The sequence below is a fragment of the Staurois parvus genome, unplaced genomic scaffold, assembly GCF_062004578.1.
Source record: "Staurois parvus isolate SC_StPar_1 unplaced genomic scaffold, SC_StPar_1.0 ptg001328l, whole genome shotgun sequence".
Classification (NCBI taxonomy): domain Eukaryota; kingdom Metazoa; phylum Chordata; class Amphibia; order Anura; family Ranidae; genus Staurois; species Staurois parvus.
This window is the reverse complement of record NW_028319124.1, coordinates 3,941,644-3,962,588: the sequence shown is the minus strand read 5'-3', so window position 1 is coordinate 3,962,588 and position 20,945 is coordinate 3,941,644. Positions and strand designations below refer to the sequence as shown.

Below are 20,945 nucleotides of genomic sequence, written 5' to 3'. Positions count from 1 at the left end.
ATAATAATAATAATAATACTGTATATGCTTTATTAAATAGGTTAGAGGAGCAGGAACCTAGACCAGCCAATTAATTGTAATATCCCAGTGTCATGGTTTTTTTCCAGTTTGAAAGTATTAACATGAACAAATAGCTAAAATTAGTCTAGAACCACGATTTTATTTATTTCAGGTACTTATATAGCACTGCCAATTTATGCAGCACATATATATATATATATATATATATATATATATATTGTACATTCACATCAGTCCCTCACTCTCAAGGAGCTTACAATCTAAGGTCCCTAACTCCCATTCATACATATGCTGTGTGGGCCAATTAACCTTCCAGCATGTCTTTGTGTGGAGGAAACCGGCGTACCTGGATGAAATCCACGCAGGCACAGGGAGAACATGCAAACTCCATAAGGCAGTAGTTGCCCTAAGCAACACAAAAATCGTCTGCCTCCACGGACACCAAACAATACCACCCCCACCAGCAGAAAGAGCCTGACATTGCTGACATTGACCAACAACACTTTTCTTCATGGTCCATCGGAGTCTCCTTAAAAAGTTGCCTTTTGTCAGTATATAAGTACCTACTTCCTTCAGCGGAGAACAGTCATTCAGCCTACAGCCTATGTGTGGATGGTGTTCCAGTCACCTTACCCTCTTATATTTCTAAGCAAGCAACACTGACTTGACCGTGTTAGTGCTGCCTGCGGTAGAAGTTTTGCTATCTATGCTGGCAGAATTTACGCTCTTCCTCAGCGTCCTGCAGCTTCATGTTGTCCAAGAACTCAGGACACTGACAGGAGTTTGTGAGACATCAATAGGGCAGTATACCTGCACTGCTTTGCCTTTATCCATCCCACATGGCTGCCGACAGGAGCACCACTTACTCCAACAAGCCATCCTGAAAACTACCTCCAGGGAGAGGGATCTGAGGAATTGTTGCAAAGCACCACGCAGATCCATCTCATCTGCCACGGATTCTTGCTCTTTGGAGGGACCTGTGATTACAAGTCACAAGGCTACAGAAACACAGAACATGCATTTCTCCACTCTACAGCCAGGTACAAACAATGATCAGTGTTAATTTTTGGATTCCATTTCAAGTCCCAACTCACATCTACAATTTAGAGCAGGGGTCTCTAAACTTTTTAAACAAATAGCTTGTTTATGGTCCTTCAGGATTTAGGGGGGCCGGACTGTGGCCATTGTGAGTAGAAAATGTCTCGGCATCAGTAAACACGGCCCCATCATTGGTTTTAGCAGGAGGAATAGTGCCCCATGGTTGGTATCAATGGAAGGAATAGTGCCCCATTGACAGCGTCAGTGGGAGGAGCAGTGCCTCATCATTGGTCTTCGCACGAGGAATAGTGACCCATTGATTGTGTTAGTGGGAGGAATGGTGCCTCATCATTGGTGTCAGTTAAGGAATAGTGTCCCAAGGGCCAGATAGAGTCAAGCAAAGGGCCACATCTGGCCCCCAGGCCGTAGTTTGGAGACCACTGATCTAGAGCAACAAAACAGTATTTTCTCTGGCAGTGTAAAGAGTAGTAATCAATGACAGCCATATTTCACTGATTTACTGTAGTCGGAACAATGGAAGCTTGTTGATTGGCTGTAGCAGTAGCGGCTTACTGCCCTTTGGTTTTTACCTTATTACCCCAGTCTGTCAAAGTCATTTTTCTACAGCTAACATCTGTTTAAATATATGAAGGGTTAAAATTGAGAGAGTGAAGAGTTCTGCAGAAAGACAAAGCTACAACCAGGAGCAGTGTGATCCTTGTTAGCTTACACGTTCACTTAGAGCATGACAAATTTTAAAGTATAATTAAAAGGTTAAACTTTTTTTATAGTTTTGGATAGAGTGGAGATGGAAGCCAATATCTGTCCATTTGTATTGCTGCCTGTATACACAGGGGATTCATCCTCTCTATTTGTCCTATTTACCATTCTCATCAGAAGTGAAAGTTAAAAAAATCCCAAATTTTGGGTTGTCCCCAAAAAAGTAAGATGGGAAATCTTCCAATGGGGACAGTAGTTCTGGTGACCTGGGGGACCCCAAGGTATTCCTTTAATTTGCAGGGATTTCCTCTCCTGTTTTGGCTGTGGGACAGGAAATAAGGGGAATTCTCCCCAATGAGAGACAGATGGACAAAAAATCTGACAGGGGTTACAACACTATGTTTTGCCTACCGTTCTACTCTAAAGCTTGATAAAGACACAAATATTTTGAGGCAAAATTGCTGTAAATGCTATATTAAAATAAATGCATTTAAACATTTTATCTGCCTGGCAGTCCAACACTTTTAGGAGTTACCAACCTCGAGAACTTTGTTCTTCTGCGTTTCGTTGACTTTGCCTGCCAAACAGCAGTGAGATAATGCATTGTGTATGATAAATTTGTTTGATTTTGCACTTGGTTCCTTGTACAATTTGGGCCCTGAAACAGAAAGGGACATTAATCAGATATGGAAAACAAAAACAGAGGCATCTGTATATATGCCCATCTCCTTGAATTTGCAGCATTGTCTTAAAGAAACTTGGCATATATACATTCACAGAAAAGTAATAGCAGTCACAAAACTGGTGGCAGATTACAATCTTTGCCTTTGCTCAACACATAAAAAGACGTCTCCTAAATGAAAGGAAAGTTAAAACCCAACTCTAGGCTAAAAAAAAAGGGTTAATTGCTAATTGATGTCTAAGGCATTTAAGTGATATTAAAAGGCAATTATTTTTTTAAAATAACAAACATGTCATACTTACCTGCTCTGTGTAATGGTTTTGCCATGCTGATCCTCCTCTTCTTGAGTCCCCCGCCAGCGCTCCTGGCTCTTCCATCCTGCCAAGTGCCCCCATGGCAAGCAGCTTGCTATGGGGGAACCCCAGCAGGCAAGCTAACGAGCTCAGTAATCAAAGTCCTCCTGCACGTAGGTGAACCTGTGGCTAAAGCTGCTAACACCTAACCATCTACCAATAAAAATGGTCAACCCAAAATGTAAATTGTGGTGCTGTGCTAATAAACTATATGTGAACCCCAATATGTTTTAACTCCTGAACGGCAACACCAATGAATAAATAAAGTGACATAAATGCATGTAAACTTTACATGCCCTGGATAAGCAGGTTGAAAGAAATAATAGTGATCCCACTAGGGGATAAAAATCAAAGTGAATCAGTGAAACCACTCCTTGTGGTAAACATGAGAAAAAAAGAAAAGAGGAATCAAAAAGGTAAACGCATGTATAGGCTCAAAATGATTTGTGAATCTAAACAATGCCAGTGATCCCACTATGGGATAAATACAATGGATCCGTGAAACCACAAATGGTGGTAATTGTGAAAGAAAGAGAAAATCAGGCTCACCGCCTGTAAATCATTAACAATCACTTAAATAAACGATAGTGACCCCCTACTGGGGATAAGTGAACACCAAAAAAATAGGCTAAATGCCTATAGATACTTGATTCGTAACCCCAAAGGGGGGCTCTGAATAAGCGTGAAAATAAGTGACTTCAAACAGTGCTTCACACTTTCCGTATATCCACGAACATAAATCAACAGTGGATAGTCCACCCACCAACATAAACAAAAACAAAAAAACTACAAAAAATGACCTTGTCTTAAAAAGTAAGAGAAAAAAATAAATGAATAAATAAATAAATGTCCAATCTAAAAAAAAGTGTCCAGAACCATCCAAATTGTGGAGGTGTACTGTAGTCCTGTGATCACCAAACTGTGCAACAGGATACTATGAATCCCACTCTAGGTGCAATGGCCCCTCACCTCCATGCGGTGACCCTGCAGGGTCAAAACGCCTTAGACAATCAAATACCACCGGTCTGGAACCCGGACTCCCTCCAACGGATGTCAGGTCCACCGTCGTATCAGTTCCCTCTCTGATGGCCAAGGAAGCCATCTTGGAACTCCTATTGAGGTCAATGTGTTAGTACACCCACAGCATGTGGATAGGTACTAAAAGCTTATAATTTCAAGTTAAATGTGAGTGGAATTTGATACGTTTTTTATCCATTTTGAGTCATTAAACGTTAATACACTATGGGAGCACTTTGCATTCTCTTTCTGGGCGAAAGAGGAGCTATCACTTCTAGGACCACTGAGAGGAGGCTGTATGCGGGACCTTGGCCATCAGAGAGGGAACTGACACGGCGGTGGACCTGACATCCGTTGGAGGGAGTCCACGTTTCAGACCGGTGGTATTTGATTGTCTAAGGCGTCTTGACCCTGCAGGGTCACCGCATGGAGGTGAGGGGCCATTGCACCTAGAGTGGGATTCATAGTACCCTGTTGCACAGTTTGGTGATCACAGGACTACAGTACACCTCCACTATTTGGATGGCTCTGGACACTTTTTTAGATTGGACATTTATTTATTCATTCATTTATTTATTTCTCTCACTTTTTAGGACACAATAATTTTTTGTAGTTTTTGGTTTTTGTTTATGTTGGTGGGTGGACTATCCACTGTTGATTTATGTTTGTGGATATATGGAAAGTGTGAAGCACTGTTTGAAGTCACTTATTTTCACGCTTATTCAGAGCCCCCCTTTGGGGTTACGAATCACATCAGTATCTATAGGCATTTAGCCTATTTTTTTTGGTGTTCACTGGATTAAAAACAAAAAAAGGAGAGACAGAGGAAGAGAACTTGAAGAGAGGTCTGAGAAGTCCAGTTTTGTTTGAACAGGAAGGAACATAGAGTCTGGTTGGCTGTTATAGGCAGCAGCCCAGTTTGTAGACATTTTGTATAAAAACAAGAAAATAGCAATGCAAAAATCTATTTTAGAATGAATGCCATTGGCAGAGCAATAATGAACAAAGCACAATGAGAGGGAAAGAGCAGGTAGGTTACCAGTGTACTCTGGGATGGAGGCAGGGGATGATGCTGTGGATCCAGTGTCCCAATCCTTATCACCATTCTGAGTGAAGAGACCCCGGCTGGGAGACATGAGCCCAGAGGGAGAGATCGCTCTGTGGGGATAAAAGAGAAAGTCAGAGTCTATTAGTGTAGATCACCTGGTTATACAAAAAAACACTTTTCTTCAGAGTTTTGAACTGTCAGACACATGCTGCTTTCTATGTCCCCTTACTGCCTGGGTGCTTACTGGGACAGGTGAACATAGATAACAATAAATGCCTGACAGAGGTGCTAATCCAGTGCTGGTCAACTTACTAGATATAGGAATCTCAAGTGCAGTCCCTGACATCACCAAAGGGCCAATCACAATGTTCAATGTATGTAATGCATGTAAAGGACTGGACATAATACAGCAGAAGGACTGTAGGCAGGCTGCAAGAGATGGTCAAAGACTGCTACAGGAGTGGCTGGAGACTGGGAGCATGCTGCAAGAGATTGTCAGACTGGGGATACGTCACAAAAGAGACTGCTACAGATCACTGTTACAGTCATTTTATATGTCAGCACACCTTGCAGCCTCCTTAAAATGTTAACAAATGTATTCCACTCAGCAAGATCCATTATAAAAATGCATAACAATAAAAATACCATGTACAGCACTGAAAAAGTCAAGAAGTGTGAAAGAGACAAATCATTTAAAAGAAGAATCCAATTTAAAGCAGTATTAAACCCGAAAAATAAAAATGTAATATTTTGCAGCCCACCAGTCCTTAGACATGGTGGCTACATTTGTTTTCTTTTATTTCACCTGGTGATCCTGCCAGCAATATACTTCCTATCTCAAGGTGTTTGCATTCTGAATGTAAAAGGAAGTAGTAAAACAGACACCTTTGGATAGTGGCAGTGTCAGTCCTGGAGGGAGGTTAGTGTTGGACTAGCAGATTACAATGGACTTGACTAACAAATTGAACTCCAGCCATCAAGCCGTTACGGGAACTATTTTTCTTTCCTTTTGCCATAAAGGTTTTGCATAAAGCTGATCATTATAGGCACCCCATCAGTGGTACATGGTTTGTCTAACTGCTACTTTGTCTGGACAGCTTGGTCTGCTAACCACTTGCCCTCCAGAGAATTTCCTGACCAGGCCATTTTTTACGTTATGGCGTTGCGTTACTTTAACTGACAATTGTGTGGTCATACAATGCTGCACCCAAATTAAATTTGCGTCCTTTTTTCCCCACGAATAGAGCTTTCTTTTGGTGGTATTTGATCGCTATAAAAAAAAAAAAAAAAAAAAAAAAAGGACCGACAATTTTGAGAAAAAAAAAAATCAATACTTTTGACTTTTTGCTATTAAACACGTCCAGTAAAAAATTAAAAAAAAAAATCAAACCTCGTCATAAATGTAGGCCAAATGTATTCTGCAACTTGTCTTTGCTAACAAAAATCCCAATACGTGTAAATTAATTGGTTTATATGAAAGCTATAGTGTTTACAAATGGTGGTGTATGTATATTGGGATTTTTTTTAATTATTATTTTTACTAGTAATGGCGGCGATTAGTGACTTATATTGGGACTGTGGCGGGCATTCTGATACTGGAGGGAACTGACTTGGTATCACTGACATCCCCAGTGACACCAATACAGTGATCAGTGCTAATAAAAAGCACTGACACTGTACTAATGGCACTGGGCAGGAAGGGGTTAACATGTGGGGCGATCAAAGAGTTAACAGTGTGCTGTGTGTGCTTCACTGTAAGCACACTGCTTTGTGCTTGCACAGCCATGCAATGCAGTAGCTGACAGGGGGGAGAACTGCCCATGTCGGAGACACTCGGCAATCACCGGGTGCTGATGAGTAATCACTGGCCAGGGACCCAGTGATTGACAGACGTGGCCGCGAATGGCAGCACAAGTAGGGCACGCACGCCCTACCCGGAAGTGCAAAATCACATATACATATATATATGTGTGGTTTTGCGCACCTGTGCCGCCCTGTAGCAGTACTTCTGCTATAGGGCGGACGGGAAGCGGTTAAAGGAAGTTGAAAAATAAACTTACTGGCCAGATCACCAGGTGAAAATAAAGGGGGGGAAAAGAAAATTAATAGTGAGCTGATATTTAATAATTTTTTGTTTTTGGGTTTATTGCTGCTTTAACTAAATATTTTTGGTCACTATCCCCGAGAAAGTATGTAGGTATGGAAAACTCACTAAATACTGACTGCTGGGCCTGAGGGCCACAGGTTTAGTACCAGGGTTTTAATCCTTTCCTCTGTCCAAAGTTTCCACTTTAAACATCAAGTGCCTAAAACATATGCTGAGGTGCATTTTATTTTCTTAGTTTCCATGGGTGCTTTATTGAGCATTCACATCCCTTTTATAATAGCCCCTCAAAACATCGTCCATGGGTCTTGCATACTGCAAGGATCGTTGTTGAATATGTATAGCAGCATATAACAGACACTGTGCAACAATGTGGCAAAAAGTGTGAATGCAGCATATTATTATTTTATTTTGAATAGCATAATGAACATTTTCCTCCAGCAGCAGTTGAATGCCAGCGGAAGGGAGAGGAGGAGAAGCCGGCATTCAGCAGCTGAAAGCAAGTAGGTGCTACGCCCAGAGATAATCCCCATGGAGGTGGAAGGTCGGTGCTCTGGATCTGTGTGTCTTCCCAGCGCAGATGCAACTGAATGATGAGGATTGGTATAGCTGGCACTCATCTTCCCTAATAATAAATTTGCAACTTTTACAATTTTGCACATTTTACTCACTCAATAAAGTTTATTATTGGGGAAGATGAGTGCCAGCTATACCAATCCTCATCATTCATTTAGCAGTTGCAGAAAGAAAAATGAAGAAGATCGGTTCCTGTATATGCCACCCCTCCTGTCCAAGTGTACAAGTGTAAAACAGAAATGACAGAATGTTGCCATTGCGACCCCTCACGCTACACCAGTGGTTGGGGTGTGTGGTAAAAACACATCTCAACTATGGGGTTTTACCCACCCAGGGATGGACTGACAACTCATGGGGCCCCAGGGCAATAGGGGATCATGAGGCCCCTGTGTCCTTACCCAAACTCAAAAAAGCCTATGAAAAAGGTACCAGGGGCACCTCATGGGGCCCCCTACTGACCCCGGGCCCTCGGGCAGTGCCCGAGTTTCCAAATGGTCTATCCGCCCCTGTACCCACCTCTACCTAAAACCATAAATGTAAACAAGCCCTTACTATCCCGAGCCCCCTTAATGGCTGCTTTCACACATGTGCTGCGATTTACCTGTGTAGTGCAGTGCACTTGTGGCTTTACTGCACTTTGCCATAGACTTCTACTATCTCTTGTGGGTGTGGTGCACCCCTGCATTCAGGAGTTTTGGTAAGCTTTCAGAAAGCACACGAAACCCGCAGGAATTAAAAGAAGTCTATGGCTCAATGCCGCTAACCGCAGACAACCCACAGGTGCACTGCTCTGCACTCACGGATCAGTGTGAAAGCAGCCTAATAGTTGTTAACCCTTTTATAGGTGTTAATAAACCCATTGCAAAAGTGCAGTGTATGTGATGTTTAATACATAAACGGACCTTTTTTCCACTTCCAGTTTCTGCTGGTATCACTCTCCAGGCTGCTAGAAAGGTTCCAGGCAAAGTGCACTTGATATCACTCCGCCTGGGACAGGAGCCCGCTGTACAGAGGAAGCATCGGCTTATGCAGCTCCTGCTCTCTCTGTGGCTGCCTGCTTCCTCCGCTGCTCTGGGAAGGTGGGTGAGCAAGCCCAGATCACGATTAACAGGTTGCCGACCTTGGGCAGGCGCTTCCCTGGTTTGAGGTTGAAGGCCACATCAGAGGGCTCTGAGGGCCACATGTCGACCACCCCTGCCCTATATGTTGTCCACAGAGGTGGACTTTACCTTGGAGATCTGGGGGACTTCCTCATAGTTCCGCTGCCATTTTCATTCCCCACCGTGGAGAGGGACATGGTGGACTGAGAATAAACTTTACTCAGCTTGGAACCTGAAAACAGACCACAAAAAATGACCTTTCTTTGTAAATACATTATAAGCCAACTTCTAAGAACCTCTATGAGTTACACTGATTTCTGGAATCTCATTACCCAACAATCCTCTGACAGGGCTTCGGGCAATCATCGAGTCATCATGGAAGACGGTCTTGGGTCGAGGCTTTTTAACAGCCCGGACAGTCATTGGTTTCTGACGGAGAACTTTGTCCAGGTCTTCCATGATCTTCAGCTGCTGTCGGCGTTGATATTCTTGTTTTGTGAAGTCGCCACGACGTAGAACGGCCTCTTCCTCCTTGCGCTGCCGCTGCTGTTGTTGCTGCTGCTGCTGCTGCTCCTCTTGCTGTTTACTATAAAAATAAAAAAAGGTTGAAATGATCATGTTTGAAGCTGAAAGAAGTAGCATAATACGTATAACATATTATCCACCAAAATCGTATATACTGCAAGATATTACTCCTCTAGCTAGTCCATAAAGAGTATACTCCACTCCAACTGGAAACTCCACAGTTTTTATTTTGACAAGAAGATAATGGAATTTATGTTGCCCAGGTAGAACATACTTGGCCTCCTCTTTTTTCTCTTTTTCTTCCTCCTGCCACTGTTTTCGTTTTTTGGCTTCCTCAGTCCTCTTCTGCTGCTTCTCCAGCAAGGCTGCTCTCCTTTGAGCCATTTCCACCTCTGTCCTCTCCTCACCCTAAAGGAACCAAAATGGAAGACATCTAAATTTATAACTATCAATTGCATCTCCAACTTCCACTATCTCCATATAGAACATTTAATGGATGACAAATGCCCAAACAGTAGCAGTGTAGGAAATACTAATGCATTTTAATATTTAAAAAGTAAAGAGAACAGGATATCATTTATCTGATGACATTTTAGTGCTTGCAAAATTTAAGTGATTGTAAACGTTCATATTTAAAACAAAAATACAAAACAAACATGTAATTCTTAGGTGCTCAGTGTAATGGATTTTCTACAGAGCGGCCCCGATCCTCCTTTTCTTGGGTCTCCTGCCTGCGTTCTTGGCCCCTCCCCCTGGCTGAGTGATGACATAGCAAGCCGCTTGCTATGGGTGCACTCATACGTGCTCACTCCCGAGCCCAGCACTGTGTCACCCCCTCAGTGGCTCCCGGCACTGTGTCTGAGCTAATGAGGATGGAGAGACCCGGGGGAGCACATAGCTGGATCAAGATCAGGGTCAGGTAAGTATAAGGGGGGCTGGGGGGGAAGCTGCACACTGAAGGTTTTTTTTTACCTTAATGCAGAACCACTTTAAATAATATGTCAAAATGTCATATTCCTGATATGTGGCTGCTTTAAAGTATCCTGTTCTCTTTGTATGGCTTGCTTTGTGTGCAATCCCTGGCGTTCCTGCCTGTCATGCTGCTTTCCTATTAAAAACTGACCACACTAGGCAGGAGAGCAAAGTGTGGTCAAACTTCTAGCTGTGCTGAGAACTCAGCCTTTTCTCCTCCAAAGAGTACTGACACGCTCCCCTACACAGCCATTCACTGGGAAGATCAGTGTATTGTGGCTTTTCCTCCCCCATCTCTCTAAGGTCTTTATGCAGCTGAGAACAGAGGGCATGTGATCACTTATTAAAAAGAGGAAAATGGTATTGATAATGTTTTTTATATCTATACACAAATGTTTTGCTTGTTGTTTGCTGGTTGTTGTATAAGTGAATCCTCGCCTTGTAAGTTATACTTATACCGATATATCATATATCGGCAGCAGAAATGTATCGGCCGAAAATAGTGTTATCAGCATTTTGGCAATAGAAAAAAAAGGTACCAATAATGGTTGCCGTGATTTTTCCATGTTAAGGTGCATTTTTCATAGGTCACGTGACTCATAAAAACGCATCAAACCGCAACATGTGTGCGTTTTTGATGGTTTTCCAATGCATTTCAGGCCTGGTTCACATCAATGCAGTTTGATTTTTGTCGGTTTTGCAGTGCGTCTTTGCACGCACATTTTGATGCATTTTTTTGCCCAACTTGTTGCTGCACAAGATTAAAAAGCATAAGAAAAGCAACACATATGCATTTTTTATCCATTTTTATTGCATTTCAGGCCTGGTTCACACCAATACAGTTTGTGTTTTGTCACTTTTGCAGTGTGTTTTGTGTTTTTGCACATGCACTTTTGACGTGTTTTTTGATGAAACACATCAAAAATGCAGCAAACGGGGCAAAAATGCACTACATGCGTTTTCTGCAGAATCCCTATTGAACCAAAAACACAACATTTTGCTTTTAAAATAGTTCCCAACCCTTTCCAAAAATGCAGCAGCTCAAAAAAGCATAGATGTGAATGTGCCGCATAGGAAACTACGTAAAAATGGACTGTAGTGAATTTCTGCAAAAAGCCCTAAAAAAACGCATTGGTATGAACCAGGCCTCAATAGTTTTTGGTGTGTTTTTTTTTTATCTCACCAAATATGCACTAAAAATGCGGCAAGCAGGATATTTAACACTGCAAGGGAAGTGCAACAGATCAGTGTGAACACATACATTGAATTTAAAGGGATTCATTTTTGTTGAGCGTTTCTTTTTTTTTAAAAAAAGCGCTGCAAAAACTGCTCTGTGGGAAAGCAGCCTATTAGCCAAAAAGGTGCTGAAAATAAATTCATATTCATGATATTAAATTAAAAAAATTTAATATAATACAATCATATATATATAAAAAAATATATATATATATATATATATATATATATTTATTTTTTTTATTTTTTTTTTATTTTTTTTTTAAACTGGCCATTTTGGTTTCAGTCCAAGAATTTCCATTTTCGTGCACCACTAGTAAATATATATATATATATATATATATAAATATATATAAAACACTGAAGAAGATCCAAATCAATCACAGGTGCTCTTCAAATACCTCAAAAAACAAAATCTCAACATAGTATATTACCTTTTAAATCCCAGAACTAAAGTGTCACACGTGTATCATGCAAAAAAAACACTCCAGTGTCACAGCACTCATGTGAAAAGAAAATTAATAAATATCACTGCAAACTTATATATAAAGTGCATAATTACCCTAAAACAAACAGATTCCAGCTTGTAATCAACCACATATGTACAGAGTGTCCTTAGATTGGTATCCTCTTGTTCCTCAGGACCTCACAAACAGACCAGGAATCAGTATGTGAATTATAATCATATATAAAATTTATTGTAGCCACTTGCATATAAAAACGATAAGATCAGCAAGACAGCATCAAACTCCTCATATGATTATAATTCACATACTGATTCCTGGTCTGTTTGTGAGGTCCTGAGGAACAAGAGGATACCAATCTAAGGACACTCTGTACATATGTGGTTGATTACAAGCTGGAATCTGTTTGTTTTAGGGTAATTATGCACTTTATATATAAGTTTGCAGTGATATTTATTAATTTTCTTTTCACATGAGTGCTGTGACACTGGAGTGTTTTTTTTTGCATGATACACGTGTAGCACTTTAGTTCTGGGATTTAAAAGGTAATATACTATGTTGAGATTTTGTTTTTTGAGGTATTTGAAGAGCACCTGTGATTGATTTGCATCTTCTTCAGTGGAGTAGGAAGCGTCTTCCTATCAAGAAATTGATCTTTGTTTGGACACATTATTTGGACACTTTGCATATTGGGACTTTATTTTATTTTTGTTCTTTTATATATATTTTATATTTTTTATTTTTGGGTAATCTCTTTGGGTCTTGATTTTTTCACTATAATTGTGGGTTTTTGGGTTTAATTCAATGAATATAGGTTTTATTAGTACTTCAGGGGAAGGATATTGATATGACTTTAAGGGATTTCTGAGGATTTTATATACATATGTGTGCTGATTTATACTTATTGTATATATATATATATATATATATATATATATATATATAAATTTTTTTTTCTTTTGAGTGACGGTATACCAGTGCTACAATATTATATTCAAGCTAAAAACAGAGATGACAAAACACTTAAAATCAATTATATACTTGTTTCTTTAAACAGACCTTTCCCCTAGTATACTAAAATTCAGTATCCATCTCTGCGTTTCAGCTGAAATCTCGCAATATTGTTGTACTGTGGCATAAATGAGACAGAGCGCATTACATTAGACAGCTCACCTAGTGCATGTGCCGTACGTTTCATTAATCTTTTTTTTATAAAAAGCCTTTCCTTGAGATTTTTTTAACAGCATGTTTCATCTTGCACATGCGCACTAGGACTATATTGCAAGCTGATCCCAGAAAGGATTTTTTAAATAAAAGGTGGTAGAGAGGGCACAGGCAGCACTGAGGCACCATGAAAAAGATGAAAGGAGAAGGAGAGGCAGCATGAAGGTCGGTACAGTAGGTGGACTTATTTATGTTTTAGGCTGTCATCGTGTATGTTTCCAAAACAGGTGGAGGGTCCTCTTTAATGGTTTTCTTTTCAAGTTCTTTAGCAGAGATGCCCCTACAGCCTATTCTATTCTCCCTAAAGGTTTGGTAGGAGATAATCTTCCACAAAGTAAGTACAGGGAACTGAACTTCTGTATTTGTAGAATGAGCAGGACAGTTAAAGTGCACTTTTGTCATATAAATTATACACATATTCTTAACAAGGGGAACATGAGCTTAAGAACAAACAATCCATCCCTGACCTCTCTACACGCAAAACTAGAGGTTTAGTCCGTTCCCAAGGTCGGTCATAAATGAGTCGAGAACCAAACATTCTGACATTCAAAAAACAAAAAGGTCATACAACTCCATCAGTTGTAACGATGCAAAAAGCGAACAATTTGATGACGGACATGAATTTTGTTCAGTTTTTGACTCATCTATGGCCAGCTTACCAGCTTGGAAACACCTGCTGTGCATTTATTTTTGAGAGCTGTCAGGCTGCCAAGATTATGTTGCAATAGAACACAAATAGGAAAAGCCACGATTTCATTGCCTCTGTGGTGAGGTTTGTAGATGAGTGTCTCCGCAATGCCTAAAGCTAAAATAAGAGCTTGTTTTAAAGTGCTGTTATCCCTGGTTCACATATATGCGGTACGATTCTGATGGCTTTTTTAGTACGTTTTTTCAGTAGTGCAGGTGTGACTCTGATGCAAACTGTAAAGCGTAAGGCTGTAAATCGCACCTGGACTGCTCTGAAAATGCACAGGACCCTTTTCAATATTGCACTGTGGCTGGACTGCATGTATGTGAACGCCCTCCACTGAAAACTGTGTTATTTGACATGTCATGCAAATCAGTGCCGTTCAAAATGCATCCGAATTTGCATATGTGTGTGAACTTATTGCTTGCTCAAATAAGTAAATACTTTAGTGTGGATAGTCCGGGCACAGGTTTATTTTAAAAATTTCCTGGGGACCTGTGTTGCAACACAACAGATCCCTGGAAAATCCTAACCACGCTAATCATCTCTTCAGTCTTTCTGACCCCAAGAATTACTGTATTGGGATAGGTTTAAAATGTAACTTCAGGATATATAACTGGAACTCAGCTTATTCAATGGCCTCACCTTAAAGAAGAATCCCAGTCCTCTCTGTGCTGCACCTTCCTCTGCAGGAGTTGCATCTAGTGAGTCCATTCCTTCTAAATCTGATTCTTCTGTTGGTTGCAGATCGGACAATGGGATCTCAATCAAACTGCTCCTCTTCCCTTCCCTCTCCTCCCCAGCCAGTGGCCCAATGCCACTACTCTGAGGAACCACTGAAGCTACTGGACGCGAGTTGTTTCCATGGATTTCATTAGTTGGCAAAGTCTCCTCATTTTCACCTTCTGCATTCGTATCATCTGCAAAATGTATAGAGGATCGAGTCTGGACTGGAACTTTGCTTGGGGAGAATTTACGCAAGTGAGGTATGGTGTCCACATTATGGGGAGGAGTCAGTACTCTGTTGAGAGGTGGAAGCTTTAGTTCTACTGGTCGGGTATTTTTGGGACTTTTGGGTATTACAGGCGCAGGTTGCAAAGACCTTCTGGTGTTGGGTTGGGGGGACTTTGGAGTTATTCGTGAAGGTGACTGAGAAGGAGATGCAGATGAGGAACGAGGAGTTTGGAACTCTCTTGTAAGTCTAGTAGGCGGTGAAGACTTGGGTCGATGTGGTGGAGGGGAGGACTTTGGAGCTGGGATGACCCAAGCTTTGCTCTCTTTCTTCATCAGCTTCTCCTGCTGGTCAGATAATCTTTTCATATCCGACTGTAGAGATGATAGAGCTGAATTCAATTTTGCTACTGCTTTATTATAGTCTCCTAGATTGTTATCTAGTCCAGCTTTTGTCACCTCAGGGGAAAAGCTCACTTGTTTTTCTCCCCGAGGTTTTACAGACCCATCATTCATCTTCTCATTCTTTTCTTCTTCGTTTTGTTTTATCTGTCTTTCCTCTTCTAACTCTTTAGGAAGGCCCTCATCTGGTGATAATTTTAGATCATCCTCTTCACAATCATCCTCCCCTTCTTTCTTTTTCAGTTGAAGAAAGGCACTCTTTCCAAGACGCTGTCGATGCTTTGCAAAAATTGCTTCAATTCTCTTTTTCTGGGCTTCAATAGCCCTTCTCTTCTCCTCAAGCCTGGCACCAAGCTGGTTCATCTCAGAGTTTAAAGCTGGACTCTTCACAGGAGACTCTTCTGCCTTTTGGGCCCATGTGGTCGTATTGGGTGAACCAGATGGGGAACCATCTGAGGTAACTTTGGCATCAATTTTTTTCTTGCGTTCAGCAAAACTTGTCATCTTTGTACCTGATCCAGCAGAGGAATCAGCTTGTGAGCTAAGAGAGCTGCGACTGGACTCTTGATTTGCCCTGTTCTCATCTACATCAGAGTCCAGACTATTATCTCTTAGCACAGAATCGTCATCTCTAGACAATCTTCTAGATGTATCATGTGTCCTGTACACACCTAAATTTGGGACCATATCATCCTCTACTTTAGACGGCTTTGACTCTTCTGGTGAGTGGAGGTAAAATCCATCTGGTGCTCCCTCTGGGTGCAGTCGAGTCTCAGAACTGTGGATAATTTGCAGCGCTTCTTCAATGGTGGGCAATTCTGTCTGTGTTCCTTGTCCACCACCTGGTTTCTCCTGAACCTGCAGGTCTGTGGTGCACTTTGCAGTCAATGGGACCTTCTTAAAGGTGCGTGGTTGTGTTGGAAATTCAGCTGCATCCTCAGGTGGGGTGTAGGAAGCCCGAGTAATGCACTGGGGGGATTTTGGGGAAGAGGCTGCATACACAGGAGGTGTAAGGCTATCTGAGCTGACAGAACGAAGAATGTTCACAGGGTTCCCCATTACAATGTCAACATCACTGTCAAGGCCAAATGGTATGCTGAAGGAAACTGCCTGGGACAGTGGGGAGCTGGAGGAAAACAAAAAGATATGTTCAGGACTTTAGGGTAGTGTAAAATGTATACTTTGTTTTCAGAGCACTTTCAATGGAGAACTTCTACACCTACCTTAATGGATTTTTTGCCCAGGACTTTCCAAATCCTTCCATGTGAGACATTGATGAAGAGTGAGGGAGAGATCCTACCATAAAAGGACAACATGGGGTTTAAAACGTTCATGTCAATACAGCTATATTCTAGAAAATACATTCAATTCGACCCTTAAAAAAAATATAGTGGTGGTAAGCGGGACTCACCTGTGGTTCCAGGCCGGAAGTTAAAGACAGGAGAACCCCTGAGAAAAAATAAAAGATAAACATACTTATTTCAAATGTTTTTGATTTCAAACTCGCTCCCTAATCACATTTTGTGACCACCAGAGTGCATCTTCCCTAACATTCTTATTACTCTTGACTGCTAAGTAAATTCTCTGCGCTATGAGGGAGTTTTCTGTGCTCTCAAGCGGAATCTAAATAACAGAATATTCACTACATATACATTCTTTCAAAGGCACACAACTGTCATGTATTGTAACAAAACTACTGTAAGGATGTAGTAAAAGAGGCAGCATGAGGTCCGCTTTATATGCAGAACTATATTTTAACTGTATAGACCACAAAACACAAGAGGAAAGAAAGATGGTAATAGGTTTCCTGTATGAACTATAAGCAGACTATATGAACTATAGGCAGCCTTTCGACTCCTCTTAGCATCCCTTGTACTCTCCCAGCCCTTACAGTTCATTTACAGACTATAGCTAACAATGTTAAGAGATGGACCAGGGGCAGACTGACTATTTGGAAACTCGGGCACTGCCCGAGGGCCCAGGGTCAGTAGTGTCATGGAAATTTTGTATTGTTGGTCGAACTTTAAATGTGTCATGTATTCGTGTTATTCATATGTCTCTCGTGTGGCTTAATTAAAGCTCTGAAGGCTGCAATTGGGCCATGCGCATGTACAATGTATGTATTACAGTACTCAGCTCGGTAATGGATGAGATGGCAGATCTGCGCTTATAGACCGGCGTGTATACCACCACGGCATTCCATGCGAATGCTGCTGTCAGTAGACCGTGGGCCTGTATCCACATATCAGCAGCATGGTACCACGTGGGCTTCATAACGCAATGCGCAAGCGGTGTGAACTCCACGTGTAGGCTTATGCATATCTTACAACCCATTACCAACTTGAAACTGTATCTTGGATGGATGTGTTTTAATAAAGATCGTATCGAACCCATCCAGGTACAGACTGATATTTTTAGGGAGTGCTTGTGCAGAGAATTTTACATACCAATAGAAGCTAGTAGGACAGGAAATATGACCTCAGATGGCTCATAGGGGGGAAGGGGAGGAAGTCTGCTGACCTCAGAAGGTTCATGGGGGAGGACCAGTGATAGATAATAGGAAAGGCTATGCTCCAATTGGAATGTACATCCTCTGTATAGGCAATCCCCATTGTATTGTTCGGTGGGAGGGATTGACTTTATTCATGTGGGGGGCATGTGTGTATTTTTAATAAAAACAGAGAGCTGAGCCTAAAGCCGGCCCTTATGTGGATTGCAACCAGCCTTAGAGTGTCGTGTGATCATTCTAGGGTAACGGAGCTCCATCACCTACAAATCAACAGGACCAAAGTATTTGGATGGGCAGGAATCGTGTAGTTTGGCTGCAGTCGTGGTAAGCGAGATTCACACAGCTTTATGGGGGATTTCTGCGCATCCAACTGCGAGTACTCACGGTAAGGAGAAATTCGTTAAAGCGAATTTCCAAGACAGTAGGGGGCCCCATGAGATGCCCCTGGTACCTTTTTCATAGGCTTTTTTGAGTTTGGCCAAGGATACAGGGGCCCCATGATCCCCTATTGCCCGGGGGCCCCATGAGTTGTCAGTCCGCCCCTGAGATGGACTGAAGATGGAAGTAAATAAGGAAAAAGTTAATCGCAAACTTTTAAACTTGTACTCCTTGGGATCATTTGTCACTGACTCCTTAAACTCTTGAGCATCAACAATATGATGATCTCTTCCCCCAATATCCTGTCTCTATCCAACATGGCCATTGGTAGCTTATTATGTTCTACTTTACCTAGAACATCGTTGTAACTATATCCCTAAAAATATTTCTACAAATTTGTTGATGTAGAGGGTAAGAGGGCTGTGCTGTCGATGAGGTCAATTGTTTAGTTAAGCTTTGAAAATGAAAGATTATAATTATTATTATTTAGGATTTATATAGCACCAACAGTTTGTGCAGCACTTTACAATATAAGGGAGACAGTACAAGAACAATACATTTCAGTACAGAAGGAATAGGAGGGCCCTACTCGTGCAGCTTACAATCTAAAGGAAGGGAGAGGTGGCACAAAAGGTGATAGCTGTAGGCGATAATCTGATGGAGGTGGCTCAAGTACAGTTCTTAGGTGGAGGTGGGGTAGGCTTCCCTGAATAAGTGAGTTTTCAAAAATCACCTAAAGGCAGACAGGGTGGGGGCTGACCGGACATACTGCAATAGGGAGTTGGAGAGGATGGAGAAGTCCTGGAGGCGAGCGTGGGAGGAGGTGACAAGGGAGCTAGAGAGGAGGATATCATGGGAGGAGCGGAGCAGGCAATTTGGACGATATCTGCAGATGAGATTGGTGATGTAGCTAGGGCAGTGTTGTGGATGGCTTTGTATGTCGTGGTTAGTATTTTTAATTTTATGTGTTGGATTAGTGGAAGCAAATGAAGGGATTGGCAGAGAGCAGCAGCATTCATAATAGACTGAAGGGGGAATAACCTGTGTACCAGTAGACCAGTGAGGAGGGAGTTTCAGTAATCAAGGCGGGATATAGCCAAGTCGTGGATAAGTTGTTTTGTGGTGTCATTGGTCAGAAAGGGGTAGATTTTGGAAATGTTGCGGAGGTTGTGGTTTTGGAAAGATTGTGTTTAAGGTAGTGGTGTGACATCCATATTGATATATCACTTACTAGATTTGTGATACGCGAGGGGATTGAGGGGGTGAATTGGGGAGTGGAGAGATAGATCTGGGTGTCATCAGCATAGAGGTGCTACTGGAAGCCATGGGAGATTATCAATTGGCCCAGGGAGGAGGTGTAGAGAGAGAAAAGGAGGGGCCCAAGGACAGAGCCTTGGGGTACCCCAACGGAAAGAGGAAGAGGAGCGGAGGAGGAGTTGTATGTGAGGCTGAAAATGCGCTGAGGAAGGTAAGAGGAGAACCAGGAGAGAGCAGAGTCTCGGAGGCCGATGGAGTGGAGTTTACTGAGGAGGAGCACGTGGTTGACTGTCAAAGGCAGCAGAAAGGTCTAGCAGTACGACTATGGAGTAATGGCCATTGCTTTTAGCATTTAGTAAGTCGTTAGTGAGTTTTAGTAGGGCTGTTTCAGTGGAATGTTGTGGGCGAAGCCAGACTGTAGAGGATTGAGAAGGTTGTTGTTGGTGAGGTAGCAGTTCATATGATTGTGAACAAGGCGCTCAAAAGGTTGTAGGCAAACGGGAGCAGGGATATGGGTCTTAAGTTATTCAAAACAGGTGGGGTCCAGCGAGGGCTTTTTAAGTATGGGGGTAACCAGTGCATGTTTGAGCGGGGAGGGAAAGGTGCCCATGGAGAGTGAGAGGTTGTAGATGTGGGTTAGAGAGTTTAGAATAGAGCAGTAAGGAGGCCGCAACAATCATGAGGGGACAGGATCCAGGGGACAGGTGGTGAAGTGAGCCTTGGAAAGGAGTTCGGTGGTAACAGAGTCGAAGCAGGAGAGTGTTGAGTGTGGTGTTGGGCCTGGTATGTTGGTTGGAGGAGGAAGCTTTACACTAGAGATCTCATCACGAATTGTGTCGATCTTGTTCTCGAAATGACTGGCAATCTCCTGTGCAGTAAGTAAGTTGGTTGGTGGAGGCAGTGGGGGGAGGAGTAAGGAATTAAGGGTAGAAAAGAGCTGATGAGGATTGGATGAGAGGGTTTTGATGAGAGTTTTGTAGAATGTTTGTTTAGCAGCGTGTAGGCCGGAGTTGTATTTGAGAAGGGTGGATTTGTAGAGGGCAAAGTCTTTCAGGGATTTAGTTTTACACCATGCTCGCCCAAGAGCACTCTCTTGAGACTTCTGGTGTCATCTGTTTGCCAGGGTTGTGACAGGCGAGGCTTGGTTCTGTGTAGAGAGAGGAGCAAGTTCATCCAGGGAAGATGATGGATAGTTGTTGTAGGCAGATGTGGCCAGGTCTGGGCAGGACAGGGGCGCAATTTTATCATAAAGGCACTTAGTAGCAGAGTGAAGAAGGTCAGGGCTGAGGTGGTGGAGGTTTCTATGGGTAACGGTTTGCTGGTTGGAGGCATGGGAGTTTGGAGACAGGGAGAGCGTAAAGCTGATAAAGTTGTGATCAGAGACAGGAAAAAAGGTGTAAGGTAGAGCATAGGTGGGAGAATACAAGGATGAGGGTGTTGCTGTTAGAATTGGTGGATAGAAGTTGTTTGCCTTGCACAGCTACTCCAGATTCTGGATAAAATATCCCTAAATGTGCCTTTATTTATACGTTTTTTTTAAAGTGGCTGGGAATTTCTGAAGGTTGTCTAGTATGTGTGTGTATGTATGTATGTATGCATGTATGTATGCATGCATGCATGCATGTATGCAAGAGAGCAATTCTTAGAGTGTAAGCTTTTTTAGGGTAGGGACTGTTGTGA

The 20,945-nt window shown here is 42.1% G+C and overlaps 1 protein-coding gene across 3 annotated transcripts in view; it reads right to left on the bottom strand.

Annotated features, from left to right (window-relative positions):
* CAMSAP3 (calmodulin regulated spectrin associated protein family member 3) overlaps nt 1–20,945 on the bottom strand; it is a 165,823-nt gene that overhangs the window by 7,969 nt on the left and 136,909 nt on the right. For all 3 annotated transcript variants that reach the window (XM_089661279.1, XM_089661280.1, XM_089661281.1), the window contains 8 exons: nt 16,533–16,570; nt 16,345–16,417; nt 14,414–16,247; nt 9,459–9,592; nt 8,992–9,245; nt 8,789–8,891; nt 4,871–4,989; nt 2,319–2,437 (listed from right to left, as the gene is read on the bottom strand). In XM_089661279.1, coding sequence (XP_089517405.1) covers nt 2,319–2,437; nt 4,871–4,989; nt 8,789–8,891; nt 8,992–9,245; nt 9,459–9,592; nt 14,414–16,247; nt 16,345–16,417; nt 16,533–16,570 — 2,674 coding nt within the window. The remainder of the gene's footprint in view (nt 1–2,318; nt 2,438–4,870; nt 4,990–8,788; nt 8,892–8,991; nt 9,246–9,458; nt 9,593–14,413; nt 16,248–16,344; nt 16,418–16,532; nt 16,571–20,945) is intronic.